This window comes from Argopecten irradians, chromosome 15, assembly GCF_041381155.1.
Source record: "Argopecten irradians isolate NY chromosome 15, Ai_NY, whole genome shotgun sequence".
NCBI lineage: Eukaryota > Metazoa > Mollusca > Bivalvia > Pectinida > Pectinidae > Argopecten > Argopecten irradians.
In genome coordinates, this window is record NC_091148.1 from 12992003 (window position 1) to 13018115 (window position 26113).

A 26113-nucleotide genomic window follows, 5' to 3' on the forward strand; every position below is an offset into this window, starting at 1 on the left:
CAATATCCTTGTCAACACGGATGGTAAATGCTAATTAGGTGGCTACATCAACCATGACATGTTGACGTGATACATCGTGATAGCTAACTGTCAACAGCCAGTAATAACTACAGATACCGCACGAGTATTGGTCTTAACCAAAGTATATTGGTGGAGTGTTACAGTAGCGGAGACAATGTACGGTCTTAGGATACAACATGACGTAGGGGCCAGCTCTCAAGATAAGGCAGGTGTTCTTCCGGGATCTAAAACAGGTAGGATTGACAGCAAGGCCAGCATGAAAAGTTACAGGCCAAATAAGGTATATAAGCCAAACAGTATTTTAGAGAAATGTTAATTACTGGAATCTATAAATTGATCAAATTGTTGAAATATAAAGTAAAAAAAATTGTGTGTGTGTTGTTGTAGCAGTAGTCGTTACATGTATATACATCAATGCGGAAGTAACGATAGACTACGGCTAGAGAGTGTGACGGGTAGGATGGTATTGTTATACTTGTATATATGGGACAAGGAAGTAATCCTAACCGTGTACACATACATACACATTATATGTTACATATTGACAATTTAATTTGAAGACAGTTCACCCCTTTATCAAGACACACAGAAAACATATATTTGCACTTGTTATCTGGTCACGTTTTTCTTATTTTGCGAAGCGATATACTTTCATAATTTTACACCGAGAATTATTCCACTTTTTACTATTTTTTTTTTTTTTTTTTTTTTTTTTTCTTGTATGACAATATGAAATATCTAGGGAAACATGGATACGATAAAACCGCTATTTAAATTATTTAGATGTTTATAAGCAAATTTAAAATTAATTTAGAGATGACAAAGATACTTCATATATTGATATCTAAATATAATGCATTTTATTTTTGTAGTACCCCTAAAGTCGGTAGGAGTTGATGTGACGATCAAGGGGTTCGTTGCCAACGTCCAATCGACTTTGACCTATGAGAACCAGAAGGAGGTTGCCGTGGAGACGGTGTTTGTGTTCCCGATCGACGACCAGTCGGCTGTGTATCAGTTCGAGGCTGATATCGACGGCCGTCACATCGTCGCGGAATGTCAGGACAAAGAACAGGTGCACATTGTGTCTAAGGATAATGTAGAAAGAAAAATTATTGTACAAATGCATTCGTTCGATTTTGTATGTATCGGATTCTTGGTTGAAATTTTTTTCTATTCATTTAGCACATCACACATTGTTTGCGTGAATGTGATTGCATTGTGTATTAAGCATTCTAGATGAGAAATCAACAATACATTAACATATTGTCCTGGTAATGAAGTATTGTGTTGGTTTCTTTCCAGGCCAGAGAAACCTATAAGGATGCTCTTAAAACTGGTCACACGGCCATGTTGCTGTCCGAGTCTGATACATCCGGGGACGTGTTTGAGTGTAAACTCGGCAATCTACCGCCTCACGGAGCTGCCACGTTAACCTTCTCCTACGTCACAGAGCTGACCACCGGCAGTGAAGGGATAGTGACCTTCACATTACCTACGGTCCTTAACCCGAGATACACTCCTCCGGGTAAGGTTCAAAGATTTAATCAAATTGAAAAAAGATGTCAAATAATTATTAGGAAAGTTTTAGCAAATATACTGTATTCACCGGAATTAGCGCCCGGTGCTTATTAATGAATCAAAATGTAAGTTGTGGACGAATAAGGTCAGCGACATTATAGATCTTTCTGTACTAATTGTATGTTATTCTGAGGCGTATTATCATGTCGTGATTCATATGAAAACACTCGCAAGCTCATGCAACATGGGAAACAATGCTAATGTTAGAGGCATCACATGTTCTAAACATTGTTAAATCCATGGTATGCGGCGTTTATACAACTTCAACTCTTCTTCAGAAAAAAGTTTTTTTTATTACTTAAAACTGTGAAATTAAATTTTTGATAGACTAGAACCTGACGGGTATAAATTTACATGATATGGCCGTTTTAAAGGTGCATGTCTTAATCACCCAAATATACCATCTCATTTTGCGGTTCCTGTTTTAAAACTGTTTTATGGAAATTATCTTTCGCAGAATTCAAACATATGTTTTTGAAAATATGAGTGACGTAAAACTAACGAAAAAGAAAGCTTAATAAAAGGCAAATAAAACTTTTATAATCACGTGGATAACATACACATTCATATATAAATTAACGTCGTCGAATTTCAGATACACCCTTCGTTCTCTGTACAAATATTATTGATTTTTTTATTTGACAGGTTTTGAGATGTCCCCTCCCTCCTCTGACGCCATTCAATATACAGACATTCAGTACCAGATGCGATTTGTGACTAAGGTCGAAGGTCAACATTTGATAAAAGCAATTGTGCCAAAGATGGACATGCTGAAAGTGGACTTGGCAGACGACAAAAAGTCAGCAAATGTAAGATTTAATTATCAACATGGTTTTAACATAGGTTTATTGCAAAGGTATTGTAAATTTCGTTAAATCTTCTGAAAAAAGGTTGAAAGCCCTCAACAATTCGCGTGGCTATGTTGATACCGTAGTGCCGGTTTAACTATAATAATTTCATTGATATGAAGAAAAAAAATACGATCTTATCTGGCTTCAAGAGCATGCATAACTTAGACAATTCATATTACTTAACGGATGGAAGTTTTGCAGTTTCGCAATCATATCTATGTCTCGTATATATCATCCCGGCGAATATTTGGATATACTTATATTCAGATTAGCAACAAATTACATACGGCGTAACGTTACAGGTAACCCTTGACGATGCCACTAAATTCAAATTCGACCATGACCTTTCCCTAACTCTAGAATATGAAGATGTTTTTCAGCCGACTGTTATTTTGGAGAAAGGCCAAAACAGCAAAGGTAAATTTAATAGGCTTTTCTTGATATAAACTTTATAGATTTTTCAAAGTTATCAGTTTAATTTCATCCTATATACATTCTGTACACAAAGTTTTGGATGGTTTGTATGATAAAAGGGTTATCTCCCGTTGTGTATGATATAAGTGTTGTCTCCTCTGTGTGTGGTATGTGGAGTGTAGTGAGAGCGTGTGTGTTTTGGACGACGACGTGGATTAAAAAAAATGATTAGGTTTTCCTCAATGGTAACGAGGTTTCTAACTGGCTGGAAAATGTATGTTATCATCTCAAAACGTAATATTTGACAACACCGTTTGTAACATCACCCCTGAGTGGCTGATATAAATACACCCTCAAAATATTGGACTTTCAAAGGAACATATTGAATTATAATAATGTAACATAATGTATATTTATTCTTGATATTTTCTTGTTTCCCATTTACCAAATACGTGTTTATATCAATCTTGGTTACTGTCTTCATTGTTTACAGAAGGGTTTCTGAAAAGTGACGTTGTTATGATGGACTTCCTGCCCGACTTAAGATCCGTACCAGAACTGACAGAAGCAGAATTTGTCTTCGTTATAGACTGCTCAGGTATAAACTCTATCGATTATGTTTTGTATTTAGAAATTTGTAGCTACACTTGAATGAATCTGAATACAGTGTAAATAGTCTGTCATATAGTACATCTTACATGTGAGATATACATTGTAAGTTTAGAGTACAGAAATCCCTAGAATACCTCAGTAATGAAAACGTTGTCGATGACCGGTCCACATTTTCCTTGCTAGGGAGCATGGGAGGAGATCGAATCGCGAAGGCTAAAGAAACCGTTCTACTCCTACTCAAAAGCCTGCCTGTAGGATGCTTCTTTAATGTGGTAGCTTTTGGGAGTTCATTTAAGTGGTGGTTCACAAGGTAAGTGACGTTCATAGAGCCTTTAACATTACTGTAATTGATACAGGATATATCCTGTAATGAATTGTTTATATGGGTTATGTCAAGGTAAGTGCCAGTAAGTTTTGTACCAGAGGAAATGATATTTGAAAAACAAATTGAAAGTAATGAACGAAAGTAATTTGTTGTTGATTTTTTATATATTTGATATAATTCATTTTCTCATATTAGGAAAAATAAATTTATATTATTGATATATTAAGCTAAATTATGAATATGTAGATATATACCTTTATGAATTTTGAATGCAGTGTGTTAAAGGGTATGTAATATGATATCGGAGTATGTTGAAAGTAATAAGGAACCATTGAAAGAGTGACATCCTGTGTGAGGTTATTTATTGTAACGGAACTGGCCCCAACTCCGACAAATCTCCATTAATTACTTGGGAAATGAAATTGTTTTTTGTTTTGGAAAAAGCTACGTGATTTTCTTAATGTTGCCATTGATTTTAGAATGTTGCCATTGATACAGAAATGGGGAATTGTGTATTCCTTGATTGAATATTACTTCTTCAATTAGGAATTGCTAAAAAATTTCAAAATTCATTATAACAGACAGGTATATTAAACTGACAATGTGTAACGTCCGCCTACATAATTGTCAAGCAACATTTGTTGTTTTTGTTGTTTTTTTGTGGTGAGATCACTAAACGTGCCATGCCTAACGTCTTTTTCGAAACAAATTTATTTCGCAGTCAAAACATTTTGAAATTATTTTTATTTATTTTTTGCTGCAAAACGTGTATATGTTTGCGAAACCTAATAAACCGCGAATTATACGAAATTTAATCACAGGTCCAAATGAGTTTTTATTTTACCGATATCGATTTTTATTTTGAAATAGCTTTTGTAATGAGATGATAGAATGGCCGAACATTTTGATCTATCAAATCAGTTTTCTACATTTGTTTTATGATAATAATAAAATTTTATATTTAATTATAGTTCTATGAAATATGACGAAAACAGTTTGGAGGAAGCACTTAAACTACAGAAAGTTTTGGACGCTAACCTTGGCGGTACAGAAATACTGCGACCTTTGGAATCTCTTTATGCCCAGGTAAGTAGTGCTAAAATATGATGATAAGAGGACATATTAGTGGTTTGTTGATTTGGATACACGGCCTCTGAACAGATAGTGTCAATTAATCGTGGAATGGTTCTTGGTAATGATGGAGCAACCCCCAGTCACATTATACTGACAACGGGCAAAAACATAATAAACCAATACTGATGTAATAAATTAATGTTAAATATTTGTAATTAGCGTATAATTTTGCGCAAAAACTCATTCGAAATGGGTTACATTAAAACAATTCCTTGCATACATATTACATACTATCTGGAGTTAACGTTAGCATTGTCTCATCAAGCGTAAAATTGAGCGGGTATTGATTTTAATTTTTTCTTTTTCAGCCGCTTCATACAGCCAAATTTCGACAGGTAAGTGACCTTATCAATTTATTTTTCCATTTCCAGTTCCAGTTGCTAATGTACTTGTCCGGATTAATCTTCATTAAATAAAACGCCTATATTTGACAATAAACGCACAAAAAGAACCAAAAGCATAGGAATTTTGCAATTTTGATGTTCCAAAAATTAAATCCGCTGCTTTATGTTAAGTGATGAGTTAATCATATTTCTTCTTAAGAACGTTTTGTAGAATCTTTTTAATTTGTTACAATTTTATTTTCATATTCAAGTAATATTTCAAAAATAGTTAAACGTGGAAATAACTGGCGATATGGTATTTCTATTAAGATAATCAAGAAATTCAGTCTGAAAACAGTACATCTAAAGCGGTTTGATCTTTAAAGACTTTAAGTATATAATACTTGATACTTGAAGGTGTTCCTGTTGACGGATGGAGGCGTATCCAACACCAACCAAGTCATCACTCTGGCGAGGAAAAATGCCGACAATACAAGGTCAGTGACAGTGAGGTTGTCTGTTATGATTCTCCATCCTATAACTGAACTATGTTTGCAATGCTGGAACCATCATTTGAATTATGCTCACTTTCTTTCTTCATCCTATATTTTGTTCAATTTCAGAATCTTTACCTTTGGTATTGGAGAAGGAGCATCCACATCACTCGTGAGGAATGTTGCTAAGGTTACCAATGGGTTGGCAACTTTTGTCACAGACAAGGAGAAACTGCAGAACAAGGTGAATATGTAGATAACGAGTTCAACTTAACAAAACATAACATGTAATCAGATATCATATAAAATAATTACCACTATAAGCATAGAGGTACGATGATATATCTAGCTGACAATATATGTCGCTCTAAAGGGACTTTTATGAAATACATACATTAAGGATGTACTCCTCTGAGAAGTCAAAATTTTCTTGTATTAAACTTTTTTTCTCATATTGATTTTTGGAAATAGGAGTTAATTCATACCATTAAAGAAAATGAAAGAAAAAACATATGTCCGTGTACTCGTATTGAGCTATTGTCTCTCGAAGATACCTAGTTGACAAAATATTGGATTTTATGGGAATTTTGCCGTTTTGACCATATACACAAGAGATTAAAGCCATAATTTCCTAATGAGGTGTTTGATATGTATTAATGTTTTGATTAATAAGACTAATATTTTTTCTCAGAATAACAACATATGCTACCCCTACCCCTTAATTTTGAGCTACAAAATGCACCATTTTCAGCCATTTTTGCCAAATCTAACCCTTTATAGAAAAAGTCTAGGTATTAAACTTTTGTTAAGATTTTGCATATCAATAGGGAAAGGGTTGTTCTTTCAAAATCAGGCAGAAAAATGGGGGGTCCGTGTGCTTACTTTTTTCTCCCACTTGAATATTTGTTATTTTTCAGTATTTTAGAGCAAAAAATAAAAGTGCTCAAATTACCATTAAATGTAAAAATAAACTGAAAAAGTGAATCATTTCATACATTAATGCTCAATATTTTAATTACCACGAACCAAGTAAAGATTTACAGCAAAAATTAGCTCGATACAGTTAAAAATGCTGGTGCAGTGATTATTTAAGTAAAAACAATTTCAGTAAAAAATGGTAAAACTTTGGCTCTACTCAAAGCAAAAAAAGACACAATTTCAAAATGGCCGCCAAATGGGCCATTTCTTAAAATCCCCGTATAAAAAAATCTGCTAATGTTAGTACTGCAATTTTTTGACAAAATTTGCAACTGGAAACTTGCTACAGATATTGATAAATTGTATTTGAAAATCTCATAACTTCTTTGATCTTTGTCGAAACGAGACTTCAAGGGGACTGAAACCTCAGAAGAATACATCCTTAACTCTACTTAAATTTATAATTCAATAGAACCACTAAAAGAAACTTCAATGCTTTAATATAGCTGTTCTGATGGTTTTATCGAAGGATAAAGTTTTGTTTCATGGCTACTTTAATCCTTAAATAAACATAGGATGTTGATTTAATGTTCTACTTTATTTGCTATTATCTCTTACCGAGTACTTTATAACATTCAATCGTTGTTACCCCGGTTGCTATCACAAAGACTGAACTACATTCCTGGACCAGATGTAAATACTTGATAGTCTGCCCAGTCCCGAGGAATATTCTTGCACTTCATCACAAATAAATCACTCTGATGCTTCAGCTCACTTGTGTCCATGACAAACTTGTCAATCAATGTTTAATTACATTAACAGGTTATGACTGTTCTGAAGCATGCCATGCAGCTGCCGGTAACCAACCTAAATCTAGAATGGAATCTTCCACCAGGTTGCACAGCTATAAATATTCCACAGCAGGCTCCAGTTGTATTCAAAGGACAGAAAGTTATCATTTATGCCCTGATCAATGGAGTAGAACACCTTAATGAGGTAATCCCCCCTTTTCTGTCTATCAGAAGTACGACGGGTTCAAGAGTAATATAAAAATTTAGGTTTTGACAGAATATTTCGGTTTACCATACACTGAGACCGAGCATAGACACCACCTTGCCATGTGCATTGGATGGGTTGTTTGAAATTTTAAGAAACGCTTTTTATCAAATCCTTGACTTAGAAAATGATGTGCAACGGAAGTTGACCAGCGGGTTATAGATTTCTGGGTAGATAGTTCTGCTTGGTGTTATGGTAGAATGGTACAGCGAAGTAGCATTATAAGTGTAAATACATTTCGACAAGTATATTTACGCTAACCATCTGCAAGGGAGGTTGACCACAGGTTATTCTTTATTTGCATATTACAGAGTTATCTGCCCTTGCGAGTAAGTATTGCTTGTAACGTCATACTTTTCGGAGAAAATGACGTAAATTGCGCTCATAAATAATAAGATTACCATGGATACCTTAGCTACCCACAAGAGAGCGAACGGAATAGCTATATTATACAATTATCGAAAATGATATAACCCTCGGCCTCTGGCCTCGGGATATATCACTTGCTCGGGTTGAAAACACACTGTATCCACCTGAAAATAGGTCGATAACTGTTTCATTATATGACATTTACAGGATACTAACCCGGCAAATCAAAGAGACTACGATTAACAGAATGATATTTGCAAATGTTCTTTTTACAAAAGTATTTTATCCATTACATGTAGTATATGGTAAATAGACTAGCAGCACCGAAGTGTGTCATCACTGCATCAACTGCCCGTCTGGCATTCTTGAACTTTTTCCATCAATTGAAGTTCGCAGTTGATCACCGTTGATCGCAGTAAACTTGCTGCCTTCCGCCGTACATATGTTGCCGACTATAATAATGACGTCACAATAGATTATCCCGACGTCATTGAATTAGGAAACTCTCGTTACGCTATATTTGGGTACGACTCGACGTCAAAAGTTATTATGACGTCACATCTAAAGGGAGTTTCCCTCGATCTATTTTTGACACAGGTTACTGGACTCGCGAGAGGCATCTGGACTGAGTCCAGTAACCTCGCGTGGTTTTCGCCGCCGATTTCGGGGTTGATACCGCAGTTGATTAAAAATTCTGAGAAACGTATCGGTCAATCAGAATACAGCAAAAACATCAGTCATATAATAAATAAATATATATAAACAGGTTACAGGGTAAAAAGTTCTGCTCGGTGTAGTCGCAGCATGCCAGAGGGAAGTAGTGTTATAAGCATAAATACATTTTGATAAGCATATTTACACATTCTATCAGTTCTCTTGTAAAATGATGTACATTTGACTATTTCTCGCCTAACATTATATTTGTGTCATTTTATCATGTTTACATATGCCACTATATGGTCAATGGGAGTTGTGTTGCATTCAAATTAGACAATGGAAAGAGGAATCTTTTCAATACTACATATATATATATATATAATCTGAGACAGACAGCTTCAGTACTTTCTGAGAATTAACAGTAACAAACTTCAGATATCAAAATCCAAGTTGGAATCCTGTTGGCCATTTGGTCACCAATCTGTCCCAAAATTCAATATGCACAACTACGCTCTACGGGAGCCTGTACATAAAACTTGCGACAGATCCCTTAAGTACTTTTTGAGAAATACCGGCAACAAACTTCAACTATCAAAATCTAAGATGGTAGCCTGTCCGCCATCCTGTTCACCAATCGGTCACAAAATACAATATGCACAACTAGAGCCAAAGGGAAATCTAAATATGAAATTTGAGACCGTTATCCTCAGTACTTTCTGAGAAGTAGTGGTAACAAACTTCATTTATCAAAATCCAAGATTGCGGCATGTCGGCCATCTTGTTCACCGATCGGTAACAAAATGCAATAAGCACAACTAGGGCCCTAGGGGTGCCTGAACTTAATACTTTCAACAGATCCCTTTAGTACTATCGAACCTTCATAAGAAATTTAAATACAGTCCCTTAAGTACTTTCAGAGAAATACCGGCAACAAATATCAACTATCGAAATCCAAGATGGCGGCTTGTCCGCCATTATGTTCACCGATCGGTAACAAAATACAATGTGCACAACTAGAGCCCAAGGGGAGCCTAAACTTAATACTTGCGACAGATTCCCTCAGTGCTGCAGAACCTTCATAAAAAAAAGTACAGTCCCTTTAGTACTTTAAGAGAAATACCGGCAACAAACTTCAACTATCAAAATCCAAAATGGCGGCATGTCGGCCTTCTTGTTCACCGATCGGTATCAAAATGCAATATAGACAACTAGGGCCCAAGGGGAGCCTGAACTTAATACTTGTGACAGATTCCCTTAGTGCTGCAGAACCTTCATAAAAAATTAAGTACAGTCCCTTTAGTACTTTCAGAGCAATAGCGGTAACAAACTTCAACTATCAAAATCAAAGATGGCGGTTTGTCGGCCATCTTGTTCACCAAAATGCAATATGCACAACTAGGGCCCTAAGGCTACCTACGTGTGAAACTTGAGAAAGATCCCTTCAGCATTTTCTGAGAAATATCGGTAACAAGAAAAGCGATTCCGTAAAAGAAAATGTTATGGCTATGACGAATTTAGACTTTGGATCTGTGAAACGTTCGTAGACTGATACATCCATAACATACACTCAGTACTTCTTTATATATATATAGATTGAACATTGTTTTGAACACAATTGGATAATGACATATTCTACATGTAGCGCTAACTCGCTACATTGTATATGTCTGTATTAAATTGCATTCATACCACTTTAAACGCAATCAAAACAACGTTCAACCTCTATATAAACACATACATGTGATTTTTCATTTTTAGAAAACCATAAATTATCTTAATTATTTTAATTTTTTTTTTTTTTCTGTTATTCAACTATTGTTTGTTAAGGACACTCAATGTTCAGCAGTTCTGAAAGGTGACATTGGTAAGGAAAATTCAATACACTACACCCTGAACTTTGACCTTATGACCGTGGTCAAATCTGACGACTCATTTCCTGTCCATCGTCTTGCAGCACAGACCCAGATAAAGGACTTCGAGAAATCAGGTAACTATATGGTACACGATACATGTTTATGTAATATAAGATATTGACGTCATTGAAGTTATATGTGCAATAATTGTCATACTAGCAAGTTCAGAAAAACGTTTAAATGTTATTCACCTCCATATCTTCCCAACATTTTGAGAATTGCAACACATAAAACAAAGGTTTAAATTTTACACTCTTAAATAAAAGCTGGAAATAAACTTTGACAATATTACCACAATACCTTATATTTAAGTCTACCAAGCAGTAAACTGAGCAAAACAAAGAATTAAAACAACAGATCAATGTTTTGTGGCACATGCAACGTCAATAGTCCACACCATGAGGCTGTTTCGTGTGTATAGGCACAGACAAGACAATTTGATTAAGATACAGATCCTTATACCCACTCTGATCTACAAACGTAGTGATAATAAAGATCGGTATTTTAATCAGATTACAGATATGATACCAAAGCGATGCGATTGAAATAATGGAAACCCAAATGTTTTAAAATATTTTTATCACATGTATAATCCGCCTGATATCCAGTGATTTCGCCCGTGTAATATTTTTGCATATGTCACTAGTGTAATATGACCTTGAGCGATTTTCATTGGCTGGAAATTCATTGTGACGTCAGACAGAAACAATAAAATGACGTTAGGAAAAATGACGTGACTTCAGGATTACGAAGACGATGGAACAAAAGGGCGGCATTTTCTGGATTTTCAAAATACATTTGGACGTTAAATTCTTTGCTATGAAAGTGTTTGTAGTTATGTGATAAAATGTATCTTAAATTTGTGTTTATTATATAAGATTTTATGAAACTCGTCTCGAAGTTTTAATCTTTGCTCGCCAAGGCTCGCAAAAATAAAAACTTCTTAGACTCGTTTCATAAAATCTCATATGAATTGATCACTCATATAAGATCCTTTTTCATCACACAACGGACCCGTTCAGCTATGTCATACGGCAGTGTCATAAATATCGTGAGAGTAAGTTTGATATAGAGACGAAATTTAAAGCTGTGCTCATATGTCCGTGAACAGGAGTTAATAGGACTGAATAAATAATTTAATTTAATTATTGAACTCGTATAAAACATTTCATATGACATAGACCCACATCTAAGATATATAAATCCTTAAAGGGCTAAGAACTGAAAACGTTTTTATTAAAACTGTTTTTAGAACAATGCAATTTTAGCACACAAATTATAAATATACAACTGTATGACAATCTAAAATTGTCGGATGCACTGTTGTATAAGAATCCAGTTTTTTACTTAAATTGTCATATAGCTTGATGAAAATATACTTCATTTAACCATAAATACATTATTTTTTAATTTCTTATAACTGATTAAATATTTACAGGTGATGATAGTAAGAAAGGGGAGATAACACTTATCAGTATGTCGGCAAACGTTGTGTCTCGGTACACGGCATTTGTTGGTGTGGACAAAGAAAAGAAGGAACTTGTGGACGGAGGAAGACTAGTAGAAAGACATCGCTTCCCAAAACGTTTACGTTGTGGTTTCGTACGTATTTTATTGGAATGTTCTATTGTTCTGCCAAAAGGATAACAGAAAAGTCCGTGCCACCATGTTTATTCGTTGTATCTGGTACAGATGCCCTAATGGCTCTATATAAGTGTCAATAATAAGTGTGAATAATGATAATGAATGAATGCCAAAGATTGCCGAATATTGCCGAAGTAATGGTAACGGTGAAACATAGTGTGTGTGACATATTTACAGATATGCAGAGCCAAGCAAACGCGTTTTCCATTTGCTTCGGTAGAATTCTGTTATGGTAAAAACCACGGGGAGCCCAAATAAGCTGATAAATTTATCCCAGGTCAAACTATATCTAATAAGGCCGGACCACATATGTCTCTCTGTAAATACGGTGTTATAACCAAGTGAATTGGTTTTGAATAACACTTGCAGAACTGGTTACAGTATTCATTGTTTACTGCCACAAAGTTTCAAAGAAGTTTTCATTTTCCCACCTTTGCAATTTTATCATCATCATTGACCATTCATTATTAATCGACAAATATTAATATACGTGAATGACTACACAATACTGTTTGGCAAGCGTTGCTATACGGAAAAGGTAACGAGGAATCATGGGAGATTTTTGCTGAAATAATATCGACATTAATAGAAAAAAATACCAGCAAACAAAAATAAACATGGATCGTCCAAAAAACCTCTAGACAAACAAGCACGCGAAAACATCAAAGGAAAACGAAGAAAATGACATCAAAAATATCTACAGTGTCATACAACAGAAAACTGGGAACTAAATACAATTTCGAAAAAAAAATCGCCAATCAAATAAAGGAAACCCGAAGCAGTTCTGGAAATATGTAAGGTTAAATACCAAAACAAAACAAAACAAACTGTAGAGGATCTTAAATGGCTTAATATGTAGTGACAGCAGAGAAAAAAGTTGAACTGTTCAACGAATATTTCTGTAGTGTATTTACTCTTGAATCAGATACAGATCTACTCCATCTTAATAATAGTCCGTAGACACCCCACTGCAAAACATCAACATCACAAAAGAAAAAATCAAGTAGGCGATTTCTGAGTTAGATAAAATTCTTCTGAGGGTCCTGATATATTGCATCCAAAGCTGATCATTGACACATGTGTTTGTTTAAGTGTTCCTTCTGGCTAATATGAGCAAATCGTGCTGGTTATCACAGAGCGATAATTTGAAACATCTCATTCACACATTGCCGTAATTCAATATTGTGTGTATCAAAAATCGTAATGTTTTAGCATTAATTTCTTTGTACATCCAGTCTGCTGAGGTCGACCACGTGTTTTGTTTGCGAAAAATTGTTGACATTTCTCTTAGTTTCACAACTCTCGTATTACTTCGAGATTGTCGCGACGATGTTCGGAAGAGTTCGGAATGATTCGGTATCTTTCGAGCCTATTTTTTACGTGTACACGTTAAAAAGATTTTTGACTTTTGTAATTAAAATACTCCCATTGCTGCAACTTTATAAAAAGTGGTAAAATTAGAAAGTTTAAACCTCGGACAGACGGAGAAAAATGTGTATAGCACCTATACAGTTTTTACTATGACAAAAAGAGCGAAAGTGATAGACCATACAACTTTGACACCTATTCACAAAAAACGGATCAAAAACAAGAAAAGAACAAGAGGCCCATGGGCCTTAACGGTCACCTGAGTTTGAATATATACTGAAGCAAATAATGAAACAAATTAAAGACATATAAACACCATATGCTGGGCCTTGAAGTTGGTCAGTGATTTATAAATTTGACTTTTTAGACTATGAAGAGTATTTGCTTCCATCAAACCTGTGAACTTAGAGGTATTTTTTGAAATTTTAATCATTTTGACCCTGTTTGGTCCTGCCCCTCTGGTCCCCCAGGGGGTCATCGAGGACGGATATGGATGTTAAAATGCTATATCTTAGGCTAATAATTCTAATCAAGTTTGACTAATTTCCTACGAAAATTGGGCAAATAATGTTCACAAATATGTTTTTCCTATATAAACTAAAGTAAACTTGACCCCCTCCCCAGGGGGTAACGTGAGACCCCAAGGTCATATAATTCACAACTTTAATAAAACACCTTAAGACCTTTCCATCTATAATTATTTGATTCTACTATATCCAGAATTTTGAAGTTTTAGCCTATTTGACCCTTTTTTAGCACCGCCCCTCTGCCCCCAGGGGGTCGGCCAGGACCAATGTGGATATGATATCAAAATGCTATCTCAAGCTAATAATTCTAACCAAGTTTGACTCATTTCCTATGAAACTTGAGCAAAAAATGTTCATTAATGTGTTTTTCCTATATAAACTATAGTAAACTTGACCCCCTCCCCAAGGGGAAACAGGAGACCCAAGGGTCATATAATTTACAATTTTTATAAAAACTTTAAGACTTTAAGACCTTTTCATCTATAAAGTGTATTTGATTATACCATTTCCAGAATTTTAAAAGAAATTTTTGAAGTTTTAGCCTATTTGACCCCGCCCCTCTGCCCCCAGGGGGTCGGCCTGGACCAATATGGATATGATATTAAAATGCTATCTCAGGCTAATAATTCTAACCAAGTTTGACTCGTTTCCAATGAAAATTGAGCAAAACATGCTCATAAATGTGTTTTCCCTATATAAACTATAGTAAACTTGACCCCCTCCCCAGGGGGGAAACGTGAGACCCCAGGGTCATATAATTCACAATTTTTGTAAAGGACCTTAAAACCTTTCTATTTATGAAAAGTATTTGATTCTACCATTTCCAGAATTTCAGAAGAAGATTTTTGAAGTTTTAGCCTATTTGACCCCTTTTTTAGCCCCGCCCCTCTGCCCCCAGGGGGTCGGCCAGGATCAATGTGGATATGATATCAAAATGCTATCTCAGACTAATAATTCTAACCAAGTTTGACTCGTTTCCAATGAAAATTGAGCAAAACATGCTCATAAATATGTTTTCCCTATATAAACTATAGTAAACTTGACCCCCTCCCCAGGGGGGAAACGTGAGACCCAAGGGTCATAAGGACCTTAAGACCTTTCTATCTATGAAGAGTATTTGATTCTACCACATCTGTGAGTAGAGAAGAAGATTTTTGAAATTTTACTCAATTTTACCCCTTTTGGCCCCTCCCACAGCCCCCTGGGGGGTGGGGACCATATAATTCACAATTTTGATTGGCCTTATGCCTTAGAAGGTTTGTGCAAAATTTCATTGAAATTGCTTCAGCAGTTTTGGAGAAGAAGTCGAAAATGTAAATTGTTTACGGACATACGACGGACGACGGACGACGCACGACGGACGACGGACGACGGACGACGCACGACGGACGACGGACGACGGACGACGACGGACAAAAGGCGATTAGAATAGGTCACTTGAGACTTCGTCTCAGGTGACCTAAAAATACCGTTCGATAAGTCTCACTTCCGTTCCTTGCAAGATATTACTGCGAATTGTTAAAGACGAAATAACAACTACCAACATGGATTTACAAAAGGGACGTCGCGTGTGACCCAACGTATTGAAGTTGTTGACTAGGTCACGTCAGAAATGGAGAAAGGAAGAAACGTTGACGCCATTTACCTTGAGTTAAGTAAAGCTTTTGACCAAGTACCACATCGTCGATTACTACTTTAGATGGAAAATTGGTATTAAAGGAAAAATTCTAGGATGGATAAAAGATATTTTGAAGGGTATGAAGCGTGACTCACAAGCGGCGTCCCCCAGGGGAACGTCCTCAGGCCGATTTTATTTTTGATATTACTAAATGATATGATAGAACTACAGAACGACGAAGACAATATCATTAAATGGTCTGAGATCTGGTATATGAAATTTAACACCAAAAAATGCAAACACATGTCTATTGGATCAAATTAACAGGACAACTTCTGCTACAAAATGGGCACAAATGAAGAAATAATCAAATGTTGTTCGGAAAAAGGTCTTGGTGTTATATTTGATCCTCATCTCAAATTTAGTCATCGTGTGAATCAGTCTCTAAAGTCAACCGCATGACATAATTCAAAGCATTTAGCTATATTAACAACGAAAGGTTTTGAATCTTTACAAAAGGCCTCATTTAGAATACGCATTAGGCGTATGAAACCAAATTCCCATTAAGGACTAGATTTTGATTGAAACTGTCCAGAGGCGAGCTACAAAAGGAGTGAAAGGTTTAAACAATCTGACGTATTGTCCAGGTCTACAAAATAATTAATAATATTATGGATAAAGACAAACTCTTTACGATGTCTCCTGTTATTGTCACCAGAGGGCGCTCAAAAAAGATTCTGAAGCGGGGGGCAATCTGATTAAAATACAGATCCTTATTATCACTACGTTGGATAAGAGGATCTGATAAAATACCGTTAGGGGTCATGTCCAGGCAAAATTTTGACAGTGACTTTTTAGGGGACGAAATAGTTTGAAAATCTGTCAGAATTATTTCCGTGTACGTAGTCTTCTCGCCCAAAGAGCACAACAAAGCTATTGTATAAGTATGTTGAGGCTTAATGGCGTTATTAATTGATATAGCAACGTGCAGAAAATGCATTCAATCTGAATTACACGTGATATAAAGTTCATCGGAATATGACCCTTAATGGGATTTTGTCAGATCCTCTATTGATATAGGCGGGTGGCTTGATTGAATATCACAAAAAAATAACAAATTCAACAGTAGCATTGTGGATAAACGGAACAGTCTACCTGAAAATGTGGTATCTGCAATGACACTGAACTCATTCAAGTCAAGCCTAAACACGCACTGGCACAATGAGCCCTCAAAATTTACTCCTTCATGTTTTAATGTTACTTGATTGGACGTCGAATGTATACAAGGGTACGTCTCCAGAAGCCATTAGAGCTTACAACGGTGTTAATTTACATAATTAGATTACATAATGACATAATTTGATTAACTTCTTTTATGAAATTAAAGTGTACATATAATACGAAATTTTATGAAACGAGTTATACAAGTTTGTGTTTTTTGCGAGCTTAGGCTAGTTTAAACAAATCGTTTCATAAAATCTCATATCATATGTACACTTTAATCTTATAAAGGAAGTTAATAGTTGTTGATTGATAATGAATGATCAGTGATGCTGCTGATGATAAAACTGATTGTGCAGATTCTTGAAACTGAAAAAAAAAAAATCTTACTAAAACACCTATCCTTATTCTCACTGCGTTTACTAAAGGATCTAACACCGTTCAATTAGGGGTCACTTTCTGATGGTTTTTAGAATTGGCCGATAAAATGATTACTTCCAGAAACTTTGAAGTGAGTTTCAGGGACGGAATGGTTGCAAGAGCTGTCAGGATACTTTTGTGTGAAGTCAGCTCACTGAAATAGCACAACATAGCTTAATTTAACAGATTTGTCAAGGTGTTATCCTTTTTAAGTTTTTCGTGATCTTTATTGCTCGGCGATGTTTCAAGAGTGACCCAACACCGAACATCAGAAATCTTGTATACCCCAAACATGAGATTAACTATTTAGCCAATGAGATGTCCTGCTTAGATTCTTTCTTAATTATGATGACCAATCAAAGATGATGTATTAATTGGTCAACCGTTCTGCCCATGCGTCAGGTCCCTTGCTCGCGTGTCTCAGTGACGCGGTCTTGCAGTGAAATAATCCTATTGCGCCTATCGCCAATTAATTATATCTATTATTCAAACAACTCTGGCTGACAGCAATTAAGTCCAATTCAAAGTCTTTTGGTTCGACATAACTGTTACCAATTAATTCATTCAGGAATGTTAGCTGTAACAATAATCTTTACAAATTTCGAGTCAGGAACATGTGTCAGCCGGCTAGATTGCATTTTATTTGTGATTTATCTAATCTAGTCTTTACATCCTACAAATCCTATTTTCTTTGTTGTTTACAGCTTACTGCCAAACTGGGTTTGGAATTACACAATTCCTACTCTTACAGAATTTGAGAATTATTTGAGAAACGTTTATTTTCTGAACATAATAATATTTGAAATAAAATTGAACTATCAATTTATTTACCATATTTAGCTAGAATAAATTTCAACTAAAAATACGGCGTGATATACTTTCACAGCGCTACAGCTAGTGTATTGGGGAAATAGCTCTGATGTAGTCTGTGAAAAAGGATAATCCAAAGATGATATTTTCTATATTCTGATTTATTACAGTCGGGTGCGGAGCGGAGAAATATCCAACTCTACACTTCCAAACCTATGCCTAAAGTAAATATACAAGTAATACAAAATGATAATATACAAAATATACAGGAACAAACATGTAAACAGCACTTAGTCTAAACGTGATATACAATAGTCGCTAATTAACTGACGCAAGCGTTACCGGTATTGAGAACTGCTAAGAAGGATTAGCTAAAAGAAACACTGTTAAATACGTTAAAGCAATACATCACTATAAAGAAACGGCTATTATTTTCAAAATGAAGCTTTGTATTTTACTTCTAAACATAGAATATTAAGTATGTTCGAGTAGATTAAAACAAATAAATAACATTACAAATGTCCGAATAGGAAACTGTCATAAACCGCGTGACAGAGTGAAAAGCAGTATCTGTATTATAATCAGTTGTATTTACAGGTATTTAAGTGTTCGATGGTTAACTCTAGATATACTGAAATTTAATTCCGCGAATAAACTACAATTTTACAGCATTATCTATGTTAAATATGCTACATTTGTTATATTTGCAGGTTCCATGCGGAGATATTGGCTATGATCGTACAGGTATGTCGTATATTCTAATATTTTATATTCCTCACCCAAAAAAAATATTTCATCTTTGTGTTGTTTACGTTATAACTAGGAATAATGTATTACATAAATACTTTTGTGTATCAAATAGATGTTGAAATCGATGACTTAATGTTGTCGATGGCCTGTGGTAACTTATTTTAAAAGGAATCCGTACAGCAGATCTTGCAAATGCATTTGTGTAACAAAATGGATTGATAATTTGTATAGGACACTGTTAGGTATTCAATTTAAGATGTAGTTATAATAGAAGTACACTTTGGAAAGTAAAACAAACAATAGATTGATAGGTAGAAACTAGACTATCACTAAAATTTGGCTTGATTATTTTTGTCACTACTACATATCTGATTCTAGTCTGTCAGCTTTGGGGATGATACACAAGATAGGCAGGGCAGACCCTAACGTGCACTTTATCAAAGCGGTCAACCTTCAGGCCATCGTGATAGCGCAACAAAGCGTAAGGCTTTGTTGGTAAATGGGAATTAGATATTAGATAATGAGGTTTGATTTCTTAGTAGAAGTAGTTCGGGGAAAGACAGTATCCAGAATGTAGGGGATAAGTAAACAACCCCGGGACGGGGTATTCCCCGCCAGAGGAGATTCGGAGTGACTCCAGAATATAGGGGACAAGGAATATCCTTCGGACGGGGGTTCGAGGGGTTAGTAAGAGTCGGGCAAAAATAGGGGTAAGAACAGGAATATGGAAAAAAGTGAAAACAACGCAAAGTACTATATAAACTATCATTGGTAAGTACCATGTGTTGTTGTGATGTTGTTTCACATTTCTTCTCATTACCATCTGGCAGGAAATGTGTTTATCAAAGAAGTATCGATGGTTATATAGTTACTTCCCTATGGTAACATTTCTTACCAATCGGGATGCCGCATTCAGACTGAAACCCTAAAATTTATTCTAAATGTAAAGTTAACAGGGTGCTTTTCCTGTCATACGGTTATAACAACGAATAATTTTGCAAACTCTTTTAAATATATTCATGTAGTGCGTTTTAAGAGATTATTATTAATCTTACTTTTCTTATTCACATTTAAAAGCGTCTTTCTACATAAAGGGACCATTTCTATCCGGTCAAGCCATACAGGTACGGCAATGGATAACCGATATCTATGAAAGTTTTGGAATTGAAAGTAACTAACTCATTTGGTTATGTAAAAAATAAGTGCAATTTGCTTTGAAAGCATTTATACCTGTATATAGATCTAAATTCTTGTCCGTAGCCAACCGACCATAGAGCGGATGGTAAAACAGCATTTCCGTTTCTATGCACAACAACCTCGATATGAAGATATACAAATAAGCTAGCCATTCGAGGGTGAATCCGCGAAATTAAAACCCCGCGAAAATTTGAAGTATACAGTAATATTATCTATAGATCAACTCTTAAAGCTCCGGTTATAAACAACTTGTAATACATATCTCCGATATGATGTTGATATTCTTTACTACTGTTTGATAGATAGGGAACGTACAAAATGTCGTATGTCGGGCAGCGTCTATAAACAGGGACGAACGTCAGGTGTTATGACGCTGATAGATCTACAGAAATTTGACGGGAGTTGGGTACTGGATCGTGAACTTGCTGCAGCAGTTTGTCTTAGCGAAGATGTTCTAAAATCAAAACTTCCAGATAACCTTGTAAGTATGACTTTAATTAATAATCCATGGGTGTTTAGGATTCGTGCAAAGCCGCTTGGTGTATTTATTGTGTTTGTGTAAATATATATTATATCTTGCAACTATCGACGCAGAGTGATTGTCAATATTGTATACATTATTAGTTATATAGTCAGTTAATGACACCCTATAAAGGATACGGGGTCAGTATGATTTATAGGGGCGATGATGACCTATATAGCTAGCGGTCGGTTAGGCTAAAGCCATCGCTAGGAATTATGGGTAAGGCTTCCGGTCCCCGATTTCCCGAAACAAACTTAAGTCAAAAACTGACTACAGTCAAAATTTGATATAGTTACATAAGGCGGAAAATCTTTTGACTTAAGTGTACACTTTTGTTTTTCGAGAAATCGGAGCTACATATGTAGGATAGAATTAGTTTGAAGTGTTTAGTTTACTATATTGATACCGTAAAGAAGTGCTACAGTTATTTGAAGAGATATGTTTTAATATTAAGCGACGCCAAGTGCCGCCATAGTGCAACGTTTCCTGATATATATGGCCCTGCAGGTAGGGCGTTAAAGTTGTACCTGTCTGCTCCTATTGCATGATCGTAAAGGTGACTAAATTTAGGGTCTTATCTTTCACCTGACTTTGTCTTTCCTAATGCCTCCCTTGGCACCGCCTCACTTTTGGCCTTGAGTTGAGCGTTCGCCCTGTGAGGAAAAGGCTCTGGGTTCTGTCCCCTGGCCGAGACACACCAAAGTCTATAAAAGTGGTAACTCCTGCTTAGCGTTCAGCATACAGGGAGTGGGACACTGGTTCGCCGTTGTCAGTATAATGTGACCGGGTGGGGTGTGTTCTTGGTGCCTTCGGCGGCATGCTTCGTGATATAGCACGTATCGGGAACGTTCCACTATACAAAAGACACAACTGAACATACCGCAGTCTCCCATGTACACTCATCGCACAACATGCAACACACCGCATACATGGGAGGCCGTCCTTACATGACTAGCTGTTATTATTAACCGTACGCGTACTAATCTGACAGTAAGTTGCTACTGTTCGATATTATAACTAATATATAATTACTCCATTCTTACAGGACACCTCAGTCTGGGCGACAGCGTCTATATATAATTACTCCATTCTTACAGACACCTCAGTCTGGGCGACAGCTTTAGGTGTGGCCTGTCTATATATAATTACTCCATTCTTACAGGATACATCAGTCTGGGCGACAGCTTTAGGTGTGGCCTGTCTATATATAATTACTTCATTCTTACAGGATACATCAGTCTGGGCGACAGCTTTAGGTGTGGCCTGTCTATATATAATTACTCCATTCTTACAGGACACCTCAGTCTGGGCGACAGCTTTAGGTGTGGCCTGTCTATATATAATTACTCCATTCTTACAGGACACCTCAGTCTGGGCGACAGCTTTAGGTGTCGCCTGCCTATATATAATTACTCCATTCTTACAGGACACCTCAGTCTGGGCGACAGCTTTAGGTGTGGCCTGTCTATATATAATTACTCCATTCTTACAGGACACCTCAGTCTGGGCGACAGCTTTAGGTGTGGCCTGTCTACAGAAGAAGTTCGCCTCTGAAAAGACGCTTTGGGAACTCATAGAGAAGAAGGCACTGTCGTGGCTGTCCTCCCAGAATCTGGCGGGAAAGACCGTTAGTGAACTTGTCACACTCGCCCGCGATGTCCTGTCAACGCCTCCTCGATTATTGTCGGAGGGAGACGAGGGAGAACAACATATTTGGTATCGGAAATATTTTGTGTGAATACGTAGATACAGTTGAATTTCGTTAACTGAAATCTGTATTGATAAGTCGAATACCATATTTCTAAGTGTGTTATTGCTTTCTAAAATGATTTATGCTATCTAAGCAATTTGAATAACGCAATGTGGAACTAATTACGTATTATTTACATTAAACAAATTAAGATGAAACTTATTGATATCTTAGTCAATGGTCAATGAATGTGCCGCTTTTATTATATGACGTTATAATATTCGACGTACAATTCTTGAATTCTATGCTAAAATAGTCTAAAATAGTCTAAAATTTTCTAAACAATAGAAATAAATGCAACACATCCAAGTTAACGTAACTCTTGACACACTGATACTTGAAATGTTGCCAAATGCCTGGTTCTTTCGAATTTGGAATAACGACATTTGATTTAGTTTCTAAGCAAATAGTGTGAAACTTGATTCAAGTGGGGAAAAAATAAGAAAAATAATGATAATCAATGAACACAAGCCTTAGACTATACTTGTCCTGACATTAAATACAGACACTCTAACAGAGATAAATCAATAATATACTTACCAACATTACAATCTGATCATACAAGAGTTCGGTATTTCTATTTGGCGATTCATTTCATTTTTGTTAAGATATTCCATCAGGCATTTTATTGTTAATAGTTTTATGATGTGCATTTATCATAAAATCTGCCTGGTATCCATTGACTTCGCCCATGTAATATGTCTGTATATGTTACTAGTGTAATATTACAATATAACCCGGAGCCTGTGATGGTTGACTTTGCCAATGTATTATGTCTGTATATGTTACTAGTGTAATATTACAATATAACCCGGAGCCTTTGATGGTTGACTTTGCCAATGTAATTTATTATACCTCATCCATGTATTAGTGCTTCTGATTAGTCAATACAGTATCACGTAATTAAAAGCAATCGTCATGTCATCTGTATTTGCGCTACATTGATTGAAATTCCGTTATGTCACCCCCGAATCGTTATGTCGCCCTCGTTATGTCACCCTCGCGTGAGCTTCATCCGGGTAGTCTCTAGATGTAACGTACTACTGTTGATGTTTCTAGAGAGGTTCCGGGTAAAAGAGATATGGCGGCTCCAGGACGAAGTGTTTGCTCTGGTTTACAATATACGTATCATTTATATCAGATTAACACATGAGTTAAGGTAGGCTAAACCAGCATTAATTGAATGTTATTGTTATTTCTTAATCATCACTTCATCTCTGTTTCTTTTGTATAATTTGTACATGTACGAAGACGGTCTGACAGTACCTATGGTAACGGTATATTTTCCGTTACGTTAGGCCTAAAGCTTACATTACTGCTCGATATTTGCAACATTTTAATGATAAACATATTATTGAAATCTACAATGTAAGTACCAAACCTGTCCCCTTCCTAGCCACAACTTGAACATATCGGAAATGTATGTACATGTACAGTAGCCTAATAGGCCTAGCATACCTAATGTGTTACTCTGAATACTCCCGCAAGCTCAACATTTTACAAGTACGGGAAATCATACTAGAACTCCAAAACGTTAGTTACAACATACACTGTGTGGTTTGAGTGTTTTGTTACATTTCTTACGTTTTATTTTATAATAAATGTATAATAATGTATCCTGCTACCTAGCATTTTTTTTTCTTTTGGTGCAAACAGCGATGTTATCCTGGTATGGGCAATTAAAACAGAATATTTCAATATTTTCAAGAAGTCCAATTTGGATAGAAACAGTAATATTCGTATAATAAAACAATTGATGCCCCCGTGATGGAGCGACATGACGATTTGCCCACCCTCGAGTCGTCATGTCACCCTCGGGCTACGCCCTCGGTTGACATAACGACTCTCGGGTGGTCAAATCGTCATGTCGCTCCATCACGGGGGCATCAATTGTATAATGTATGTATATGTGACTAGTGTAATAAAACAATATAACCCGGAGCCTGTGATGGTTGACTTTGCCAATGTATTATGTCTGTATATGTTACTAGTGTAATATAACAATATAACCCGGAGCCTGTGATGGTTGACTTTGCAATTGTATTATGTCTGTATATGTGACTAGTGTAATAAAACAATATAACCCGGAGCCTGTGATGGTTGACTTTGCCAATGTATTATGTCTGTATATGTTACTAGTGTAATATAACAATATAACCCGGAGCCTGTGATGGTTGACTTTGCCAAAGTAATATGTCTGTAAATGTTACTAGTGTAATAAAACAATATAACCCGGAGCCTGTGATAGTTGACTTTGCCATTGTATTATGTCTGTATATGTTACTAGTGTAGTATAATCAAGAGCCTGTGGTAGTTGACTTCAAAATATTAAAATTATTGGGGACAATAGATAAACAAGTATATTGTGCAATGAAATTCAATATGCTGCTGGGTATGGCGATCAGAAATCTTACTTGTACCGACACAATTTAAGAAAAAATGAAATACAGGTACATATTATAAAAAAAAGAATAGACAAAGAAAATTAAAAAAAAATCATGCTTGGTGCTTTGTGCCATTACAGGAATGGAGGTAAGAAATGGATTATAAGAAAGAGAGAAACAAGGAAAACAAAAGCATGGTGGAATGATGGAAGCAAATTGTCGTAGTAGGATGTGATCCAAATGTATGGCAGGATCCAAGGGATTCGGACTCGCATGCAATCAAATCTGACTTCAATCTAGTTCTAGGTTAGGTCTCTTCCATGATTTACCATGGGGGGACAGAAATTTTAGTCCACTCCCGAGGAAAACCGGGTGGGACATGGTAGGCTAGGCTCTGTTAGGTCTCATCCATGTTTACCATTAGTTTAAAACTAAAATTAGTTCACTACTAAGGCACCAGGTGGGATGACCTAGTAACTTCACTGGTGCTAATTACCACTGGGGAGTTCTTGTTCACCATGGAAAAATCATATGTTATATGTGATTTACCCAGGGGACAGCAACAGATTTATAGATAGAATATCTATATAATGTGAGACATGTATATAGATACAAGGCTGATATGCACAGTGCTGATATGCACAAAATGGCAGTGCATCAACTGGATTGTCGTACGATTGCTCTCACTCAAAACTACTTTGGGGAGATATGAGACCAACCCATGCTTTACCTGGGGGTGCTGATGTGCCATTAAATGTATGTTATACACAGGCGGTCAGTTCCGTGTTCTTAGGATCCTTCCTGACATTGCTATGGCCTATATAAGTGTAAATATGGTAAGGGAGAAGATTAGATGTACCTTAAATTAAATTGTCGTTTTTGATGGGAGAAGGTATGTTTTGCAGGCACTACACTAGTTCGTAGTTGTAGGATACCGATAATGAATAAAGCTTGGTGTAAGTATATTTATGGCGTTGATTGTTTTGGTTTTAATGAAAAATAACAAATATTCAAATTGGACAAAAAAGTAAGCTCACGGACCCCCCATTTTTCTGCCTGATTTAAAAAGAACCACCCTTTCCCTATCGATATGCAAAATATTAACATAAGTTTAATACCAGAACTTTTTCTATAGACGGTTAAATTGGGCAAAAATGGCTGAAAATGGTACATTTTGTAGCTCAAAATTAGGAGTAGGGGTAGCATATATTGTTATTCTGAGAAAAATAAATG

General features: G+C 36.0%; 1 protein-coding gene across 8 annotated transcripts; it reads left to right on the forward strand.

Annotated features, from left to right (window-relative positions):
• Window positions 1–25845, forward strand: LOC138309376 (von Willebrand factor A domain-containing protein 5A-like). Of its 8 annotated transcripts, none has more exons than XR_011206258.1 (19): window positions 2–254; window positions 894–1096; window positions 1327–1549; window positions 2248–2411; window positions 2756–2870; window positions 3361–3465; window positions 3663–3789; window positions 4776–4890; window positions 5247–5273; window positions 5679–5758; window positions 5885–5999; window positions 7496–7669; window positions 10583–10742; window positions 12107–12270; window positions 18447–18512; window positions 18987–19020; window positions 20104–20150; window positions 20526–20704; window positions 22041–22082. XR_011206258.1 is itself a non-coding variant. In XM_069250564.1 (18 exons), exons 1-18 carry the CDS (start codon window positions 176–178, stop codon window positions 22482–22484), a joined length of 2376 nt encoding a protein of 791 aa, XP_069106665.1. In that variant the 5' UTR covers window positions 1–175; the 3' UTR covers window positions 22485–25845. The 8 variants fall into 8 exon arrangements, 3 of the variants coding, with proteins under 3 accessions (XP_069106665.1, XP_069106666.1, XP_069106667.1); XR_011206257.1 differs by lacking the exon at window positions 22041–22082 and adding an exon at window positions 21792–21814; XR_011206256.1 differs by lacking the exon at window positions 22041–22082 and adding an exon at window positions 22239–22379 and having other exon boundaries at window positions 3–254.
• The last annotated feature ends 268 nt before the right edge of the window (window positions 25846–26113 follow it).

Bases quoted from the DNA above. Each gene is read 5' to 3' on its own strand.
- LOC138309376 (XM_069250564.1), top strand. From the start codon at position 176: ATGTACGGTCTTAGGATACAACATGACGTAGGGGCCAGCTCTCAAGAT. The intron at 3,790-4,775 runs GTAAGTGACGTT...ATTTAATTATAG, and splicing joins TTTAAGTGGTGGTTCACAAG to TTCTATGAAATATGACGAAA. The intron at 10,743-12,106 runs GTAACTATATGG...AAATATTTACAG, and splicing joins AAAGGACTTCGAGAAATCAG to GTGATGATAGTAAGAAAGGG.